Raw genomic sequence first — 10,000 nt, forward strand, 5'->3', positions numbered from 1 at the left:
TTTAGTTGTCGAGGGAAAACCTTTCATGGTTGGTTAACAGACCATAATAGAACCGAGGGTATTCTCTTAATCCCACGGGCGAGTTCAAGGACAATGCGCGCATGCGCGTTCTCACACGTACACATGCGCAATAGAACGTAAACAATGATTGGACACGCAAGCTTTACATTAATCATCAATGTTATATTAACAAATACTGCATTATTTTCACAGATTCAGTTCTTGCTGTGTGTGAAATATCCGTGCTTTTATTAGCTACACGGTCTCGTCTATGTCTTAAATATACACTTACTGACACTCGCGTGTGGCTATTCGCGTTCAAATGACGTGGTTTTAGTTAGGCTTATCAGCTTTTTCCTATATAGGTTTCATGACAGGGACAGAGGTTTTTTTTTTTTTTTTTATCAGTTTTCGTATCATTTTTGGTAATCGAGTGGTCCTTTATGAGGTGACCTTGAAATGACTAATATCCATCCTCACCCATTAGTTGATCAGGTAGATATTTGACTGAGGTCGATTGTCTGTCAGGAATATATAATGTGTTTGATATTTTTAAAGGACGCACCATTATCACCTGTTCATACGTACATAGATACACTCGCACTTATTCGTATAGTACGTACTTACATCGTATCCTTGGGAAGCTTGAATTTCAAGTCGGCGGCCCCTTTGGTAGGCGCCATATGAATAGGACTCTTCATCTTCTGAATAATAATACAATAATAATAATGATAGTTTTTGTATAGTATACATACTCACACTTTATGAGTGGATTAAATGAATCCTGCTATTAGAGATTCATGTTCATAAACGATTTAAAAAGAAGCTGGGATTCAATGCTTACATCACAAGTTATAGATAGAACCGTGAAAAATAAATAAGCTAAACTGTTTGTTTTGAGGAAGCAAGAGGAGTGATGATTGCATTACAAAAACAAACAAATAAACAAACCAATAAATAAGAATCAGTTCCAAGGGGAAGGTGTCGTCGAGTGTGTAAAGAGAGGAAACTTGGATGGTTTCGGCATAATATTTGGAGGGAGAATGAAGGGCAGAGAAGGTTGGTCAAATCAAAATATTTGATAGACAGTGAGAAGATGGTGTTACAAGATGGTGATTGGTTAAGTAGTGGGTGGGGGGCGACGAGGAGAGGGGGCCAGAGGCGGTAGAAGGTCAATACTTCATAAACAGGTGAGAATGAAATGTTCTTGTAAGTTCCATTATACTTGACGTTTTGTAAGGTCAAGTTCCAAATTCCACAGAGTCTGTGAACTTGTTTTGAACTCCGTGCACTGTTCCTGGATCCAACTTTGATAATGACTAGTTTTGAAACATCGGAACAAACCGTTTTCTTGTAGGGGACTAGTGCCGTTAGTGCACCTCATACGGTGCACTGTACGCATTACTTAAGGTTCTTTGCAGCGGCCCCTCTGACCTTAGCTGCGACCCTATTCGTTCCTTTTACTGTGGTGTACCCCCGTTCATATTCTCTTTCTTCCATCTGACTTTCCACCTTCTAACAATTGATTCATCGTGCCCCTGCGACGTTTTCCTCCTGTCACACCTTTCAAATATCTGTGCTATCAGTTTTATCGCTGAATAAACTCGTAGGTCCCAGCATTTGGTCGTCTGAACTTCTTGATACTGAGAAAAATGGTCATTGAATACGTACTGCAGTTATTTTGTCACAGCTTGGAAACATCGAAACAAACCGTCATTTCAAAGTTTGGTTTTGAATACGTTCGTGCTTTGAACATCCTAGATTACGAGTGTTGTAGTTAGGTGCGACGCATGACGCCCTTTGCAGGAAACCTGAACAGAAATGGAAACTGCATTCAAGAAAAATACAGTTGTTATGGGGAACTGTTGCTACAGAAGCCACTGTAAAAGCCAACACCATGTTAAAGGCGCAGTAAGCCCCGACCTTCTGTAGTTTGGCAAGAGATAGAAACAGTACCTGTTGCAAAGTCTACTTCCTCTTTAATTAACGAATCAGAGAGTAGGGGCGCGAGGCTTTCGTTGTTGCGGCAGTGTCTGAGTAGAGAGAGAGAGAGAGAGAGAGAGAGAGAGAGAGAGAGAGAGAGAGAGAGAGAGAGAGAGAGAGAGAGAGAGAGCGCAATCACTAGGCAAAGGAAGGAAGTGCTTCGTGAGTAGATTGATATGTTGTTTTAATCTTGTTAAAAATTTTGTGTGAGTTTGTCCTATGTAAAACTATATATTTACAATATTTTTCCAACTGAAAATTTGCCCTTCTCTCTCTCTCTCTCTCTCTCTCTCTCTCTCTCTCTCTCTCTCTCTCTCTCTCTCTCTACACAAACAAACACACACATATACATGTATCTATAAATATACAGTATATATATCGTATATGCAGATATGCAGTATATATTTCATTTATATTATATATGTATGTAGATACTGTACTGTGCCAGCTAGCGCCTGGCGCCGGGCAACTGCATATCATCGTTCTTTTTCATCATTATAAAAGAGAAGTATCAGCATATTTGGAATCCTCGTGAAAATGTCTATCAGAAGAATACTTTCTTTTTTCTCTCTTTCTACAACTAATATTAAAGAAGTTAGCAAGGCCGGATAACTGGCCAGATATCGGATCAGAACAGCACCCGGTTAAATCCCTCCCCTAATATCATAATCAGTTTTCATAATAGAAGAAAAGTAACAGTATATTTGGAATCCTTGTGAAAAGTTCTATCAGAATCACCCCTTTCCCTTTCCTTTTTAAATAAAAGTAAAGAAGTTAGCATGGCCTGACATCCCAAGGTAAGTACGATCCCTTATAATATCTACACATATAGTCCGACATTCCTTCAGTTTGGTCAAGTAGTTTCGCCGTCTATAGTGAATATACTACATACATACGTAGTCTGACCGTCGGCTTTATATATAAGATATTTATATATTATGTATATATGTGTATATAAATATGTTGCACAACACAGACACACACACACACACCACACACACACACACACACACACATATATATATATATATATATATATATATATATATAACACAAAACCAAAACTAGATTGAAATTGGTTTACGAACAAATATAACTTTATCAACTCATAGAACAAAAAAACTATCACCCATTTCGTAACAAGACTCATGTCAATATTACTTTCAGACCTCCGGGTGAATTATGTTATAATCATAAAATGTCGCGTGGCATTTGGATTTAATCATTATTTATTGCTTGTTCATACATTGCTTTCATACCAGGTTTAGGGAAATAATCACTAAATTATTTATAATTATTATTATTATTATTATTATTATTATTATTATTATTATTATTATTATTATTATTATTATTATAATATTGTGCTGAGTACAGTTAATAATGTTCTGAAATAGAAAATTTAATTACACTTACAATTTTAAAGGAGACTTATAGAACACAAACATGAGAGAGAGAGAGAGAGAGAGAGAGAGAGAGAGGATAAAAAAAAAAACAATGTAGTTGAAGTTAAAGGTAATATCTTGTAGCCGAGTAGGAAAAATACCTCGTGAGAGAGAGAGAGAGAGAGAGAGAGAGAGAGAGAGAGAGAGCTTAAGGTTAACTGGCATTGAAAAGAATGCTATGCGTACCAATAATTCCTCGTTAAATTGCGGCCCCTCGTGCACGCTACCTTATGCATGTATGTCAGTCTGTTACGCACGAATAATGTTTTTGGTTTTACCTAGAGATTTTTCACGGAAATCACAACTGGTTGTTCGAATCTATGAATATAGGTATGAGTGTTTTTGTTTGTGCTTGTGAATGTATACATCGTGTGTGTATTGAGATGGACAAATGTATATATATATATATATATATATATATATATATATATATATATATATATATATATATGTGTGTGTGTGTAACCGGAATACTTGCACCCCCTGCACCCCCCCGCCCCCGCCCCCGCCCCACCCCCCCTGGCGTGTCAACGCGAAATTATAGAGTTGTAACGCCACCCAATTTCGGTGTGTTGACGCCTACGGGTGATACTTCGCTTTCCCAACAATGCAGCATATTTGTCAAACTTAACCAGAATTTACATTTGTGTATCATATATATATATATATATATATAATATATATATATATATTATATATATAATATATATATATATATATATATATATATATATAGATATATATATATATACTTATATTTACATATAGTCACAAGGGTCGAGCTTCTCTCATATTACCGTCATTTTATTTACTTAACGCAACATCTCTCATTTTTGTTTTTTTTTTTTTTAAAACGCCAACGAAAAGTACAATATCGTGAAATTAAACCTTTTCCCCCCGAGTTCATGATCTCATGTACGTGAGCAGAGTTAATCACCACCTGGGAACTAAAGGTAACCCTTCGACTGGTACTGTTCTCTCTCTGTCTCTCTCTCTCTCTGTTTCGCCATATGGTAACTTTTCCCCTTCAGAAGGATTGCATCAGAAGGGCAGAGCCCTCTGGGTTTACATATATATATATATCATATATATATATATATATATATATATATATATATATATATATATATATATATATATATATATATATATATATATTACATATACTATATATATATATATATATATATTATACATATATCATATATACCATATATATATATATATATCATATATATATATATATATATATATATATATATATATATACACATACGTATATACAGTCTATGAAAAGTGAGTGTTTTTTTAATACCAACAGCAACTTGGTAACGTCTCGATTTCCTAACATATTCCGAAATCGCTGGAAACACTCCCGAAGTGAGAGAGAGAGAGAGAGAGAGAGAGAGAGAGAGAGAGAGAGAGAGAGAGAATAAAAAACGGCAAAATCTCTTCTGGAAGATTGGACTCGAATCTCACGCAGTTCCGGTGTGCGACGGAAGTTGCAATCTCTTGCAGGAAATCTTGAATTGACTCGTATGATTTATGAGCTAGATAAAAAACTCAAAATATTTTCACAGATTTCATTTTTCCATTAATTAAATTATTAATTTTTTTTATAGTTAGAGATGTTAAGCTTCTCTTGTTTACAAAACATGTTGTTAACTAAGTATTTATGCAGTTTGAAAAAGAAACCCACAAAATCACTTTGTAACTTGTTTACTTCTAAGTATTTACATTTAGTTTTACTACACATTGAGAGTGTAGTAAAACTAAATGTAAATACTTAGAAGTAAACAAGTTACAAAGTGATTTTGTGGGTCTCTTTTTCAATCTTCAGAAGAAGAAACTGAAAGAAGTTTTTGTTTGGTTTATTTATGCAGTACTATTCAATAATTATTTTGTCACCACAGTTGCCGTATTTATTATGATCGTTGTATTTTGATTTGGTTTTTGCAGTATGGTTGGTCATCATAATTATAATTTTCTTTGTAACATCATTAGTTTTAGTTTTCTGTAAAAGAAAACTATTGTGCCTGCTTTGTCTGTCCGTCCCCACTTGATTCTGTCCGCCCTCAGATCTAAAACAACTACTGGAAACTAGAGGACTGATGATTGGTATACTGAGCATCCAGCCTCCAAACATCAGACACACCAAATTGCAACCCTCTAGCCTCCTCAGTAGGTTTTATTATACATCATGTTAAACTGAGCCAAGGATCATGCAGTTGGCAGCTCTTTCCGCGGCATGGGACGCACCCGCATTCTACCGCATCTGGTGAGCAACTGAAGAGCGTTCCGATCATAGCTGATGGTTATATACAGCATTGTATATTATACAGAAAATCTGGTTGCGCCGAAGAAACTTTGGTGCATTTTTTACTTGTTTTATGTTATGAATAAGTAAATAACTGTAAAGTTTTATATATATATATATATATATATATATATATATATATATATATAATATATGTGTGTATATATGGACTAAGAAAATAACTGTAAATGTTATATATATATATAGTATATATATATATATATATATATAGTATTAATATACATATATATGTATATATATATATTTTATTTATGTATATCGGTTTTAGTTTGCCCAGACGCCGCGTTCACTCTCTCTCTCTCTCTCTCTCTCTCTCTCTCTCTCTCTCTCTGTTTACCCACAATCTGAACCCGGATACGACGACGTCTTACGAGGAACGTTGGCATCGTATATAACAATCACAGTGCTTACAGTTCCCATGTCAATCAGGATACTCGATTGTGGGAAAATTCAGTCGGCCGTAGATCCGTATATTTTTTTTTCACAAATTTACGCGCACATTGTTAAACTGCTCATTCGTGGCTGAAATTTTTGTCCTTCCTAAGTCCTTTTCGGGTTTCTCAAGTTTAATTTGACTTATTTTTAGATTTATATTCAATTTTTCCCCCTGGGGCCTTGTCATTTGATGAAGTCATTTGTTAAATTGGATTTCTAGTAACTGATCTTTTTCTGTATTTCTCATTACCTTCTGTTACTTCTTTCGAATGAAACACATATTCTTTGAAAGTTTTCATTCTTAGGTTTATATCTCATTTCTTTCCTCAGGCCCCTAGTTACCTGATTCATTTCATTGCTAATTTACCTTTTTTTCTAATAACTGAGCACTTTCTGTATTTCCTATTACCTTCTGTTTCTACTTTTGAAATAAACACCATATTCTTCAGACGCTTGAATTTCAAGTCAGTCGCCCCTTTAGTGGGCTTACTCCATTTGAATAGGGCTCATCTTCTGTATATAATAATAATAATAATAATAATAATATCAGATGACATACAAGGATCCAAAGGTGGAACTGAGAGAAAACAACAACATTACACCAATAAATAATGATTAGAGAGGTTGGACAGCAAGATTGGAGATAGTGAGAGCGAAGGGAACGTCTAATGCAGCTAGGGGCCGAAGGGATGCTGTAGACGCCCTTAAGTCATGCCTACAGTGAACCGCATGAGGTGCACTCACGGTGTCATGTACCTAAGGAGCATCTATTTTGAGTTTCTGATGTATAGGTCAGTGTTATCAGTGATAACTCTGTCATTCTAGAGAATCTTTGTAAGACTTGAATTCGTCATGAAAGATACTAGTTATTCCAGCATCTAAGAAGTCATTTTTAGGGCTGGAAATGTATAATAATGATAATGATAATGATGATTATGATGATGATTCTGTCGACAGTCAAAATATGCTAGATTATCACAGCATCGTTCTAAGAAACCAGGAAATGTATTAAGATATTGATAATGATGATCATGATGATGATATAGTGACTGTCATCTATCGGACGATCAGGAAAAGGAAACAGCAGATTTCATGGACGGGAGAACGCCAGCTTAGCTCGAAGGATTATTATTAAAGAAAAAAAAAAACGCAGATTTTAGTCGGATTTGACCCAGCTCGATTGTTCCGTGGGAGATTTCTTTCTCTCTCTCTCTCTCTCTCTCTCCACCTTAGTACTACGTTACTTGAAAACTCGTTTCCTTAGGTTAAATAATCAATATTGTTTTTCTTACTCTGAATTACAGTAGTTAATTTCACGACTTTCTCTCTCTCTTTCCTTAGGTTAAATTATGAAATATGTTTTACTTCGAATTATTGTAGTTCATTGCATGAGTCTCTCTCTCTCTCTCTCTCTCTCTCCTCTCTCTCTCTCTCTCTCTCTCTCTTCTTAGACAAATTATTTATCAATATTTTGTTTTACTTCGAATTATTGTTATTAATTTGTTAAGACGAAACCCTACAGCTGCATTATCCTTCAATGTAGGACTCTGTTTATTGTGCGCAGGATACCTTGTCGAGTGAAGAGATCCTACAGAAAAGTCCTGCCTCCGTCATGTCGGCGCCCACGGGAAGTTTCCGAGCCATGGTCCTGTCATGAAGATTTCGAAGGTTTGCACCTTGGTTGTTTTCAGAGAACGGTTGCTTTAGGGTTGCTAGAAAGTTGCTTTTGGGGAAGAGTAAGGTGACGGGGTTAGAAACCTCATGTTTCTTGAGGCTGTATTGAAGGGCCTTGAGTTTTTCTTTGAGTGAGGGTTGCTTTTTGGTGACTGTAAGGGCTACAAGGTTACAGGGTTACAGAGTTATCCCTCTCATATTTTTGGCATTTTTAAGGTCCATATTTGTTATTTCTTTATTTCTAGGGTAATTTTATTACCTTGACTGGCCAGAAAGGGTTGCTTTGCGGTGATTGTAAGACTGCAGGGTTATGGGATTATCATTCTCATATTTCGGAATTTTATGCGCCCTCTTATTTCTATATTTTGAGTTAACGTTTAATACCTTGAGTTCTCAGAAGGGCTGCTTTACGGTGACTGTAGGGGTTACAATGTTACAGGGTTACAGGGTCGTCCTCATATTTTGGTCTTAAGGTAAGGACTTTGTTATTTCTACCTTTTTCAGTTTATTCTTTAATATCTTGATTGGCCAGATAGAGATGCTTTGTTGTGACTGTAGGATCTCATTCTCATATTTTGGGCTGAAGGGCCTTGTTTTTCCTACCTTTTTAGGCTAATGTTTAATACTTTGATTGGCCAGAAAGGGTTGCTTTGTTGTGATTGTAGGATCTACCAGGGCTTATGGTGAGAGCCTTGTTATTTCTACATTTTTAGGTTAATTTTGATACTTTGAATATATAGAGACGGGTTGCTTTGCAGTGACTCTAAGGTCTACATATCTACAGCGTTATTCACCTCATGTCATTTGGCTTGTTTTAAAATGCGTACTACTGCTCTATAATTAAGTTGATCTTTTGGCACTTTGACCGAATACACATTTTTTTTTACAGTGAGTGTGTGACTGTATTGGTTACAGGCTACAGGGGCGTCAGTCTCATATTTAAAATGTTTATTTCTAGCATCATTATATTTTTATTCTTAGTTCAAGGTCTGACACTATAATAATTCAATTAAAGAAAATTTACTGAGACTATCAATAAGTTAATATATATACGTGTATTATATATAGTATATATTTATATATATAGAATATGATATATATATATATATATATATAGATATATATATATATATACACACACACATACTATATTAATATAGATATAATATATAATAGATATTACGGTATTATCTATATATATTATATATAGATATATATATGGTATATATACTATATATATATATATACATATATATAGATATATAGATGTATATATTATATATATATATATAATATATATATATATATATATATAATATATATATATATACGTGTATATATATATTTTTTTTTCTCTCTTTTTTTGTTGTTGTTGTTGCATGCGTCACTTCATTTTTCACCTAATTGTCATTTACCCAATAAAACTACGACTAATCATTGGGTTGTTTTGCCGTTCAAAAATCCAGCCATTCTTGTCGCACCCTGCTTACTCTCCATTGGTAGCAAGAAGATATACGTCTCCTCGACGATCATCTCCACTGTCTCTTTCAACAACAAACGTGAAGTCCACCGACTGAATCAGATAAAGAGCTGAGAAGCTGTATTTTCGACTTGAATCCAGTGTCAGTGATTCCAGTTCCCATCCCTAACATCCTCTCCATTCCTATTCCTAGATCCTCAAGCTTCACTTTTGAATTTTGTCTACCGAATTCCATTTCAGTGAATCGTGACCAATTGCAGTGACAATTTCCGTAAAGTGATATAGTCATATTCCTGAACAGTGATTTAGTTGTATTTTGGCGACAAGCTTCGAAGAAATATTTTGCTGGAAAGACTGCGAATTTTATAAAGCTTTGCTTCGTGCTTGCGCCTTGAGTAAAGTAAATTCTTGCAACACCTTAGCTTCAGTCGTTACAACTCTGACTGTCTTGCAAATTTACCAGCAGTGCTGTTGTCTACCTGTGTGTCAAGCAGCAGTGATATTAGCGAGTGCATTCCCCAAGAGATCATAGACACTGTTTTGACAGGTGCATTTTCTCCCTGCTGTTCTGTGTCAGACCCGTTGAAGGACATCATACTTATTTTACGTGCTAACTTTAGAAACCCCTGTTAACGTAACATACAG

General features: G+C 35.2%; 1 protein-coding gene across 4 annotated transcripts in view; it reads left to right on the forward strand.

Moving 5' to 3' along the window:
• The window catches only part of LOC135224508 (uncharacterized), a 388,697-nt gene that overhangs the window by 174,690 nt on the left and 204,007 nt on the right, over nt 1–10,000 (forward strand). Inside the window, exon 2 of one of the 4 annotated variants that reach the window (XM_064263539.1) lies at nt 7,766–7,869. The exons of the other annotated variants lie outside the window; for them this stretch is intronic. Coding sequence (XP_064119609.1) covers nt 7,855–7,869 — 15 coding nt within the window. The 5' untranslated portion in view covers nt 7,766–7,854. The remainder of the gene's footprint in view (nt 1–7,765; nt 7,870–10,000) is intronic. 4 annotated transcript variants of the gene reach the window in all.

The sequence above is a fragment of the Macrobrachium nipponense genome, chromosome 12 (assembly GCF_015104395.2).
Source record: "Macrobrachium nipponense isolate FS-2020 chromosome 12, ASM1510439v2, whole genome shotgun sequence".
In the NCBI taxonomy this organism is placed as follows: domain Eukaryota; kingdom Metazoa; phylum Arthropoda; class Malacostraca; order Decapoda; family Palaemonidae; genus Macrobrachium; species Macrobrachium nipponense.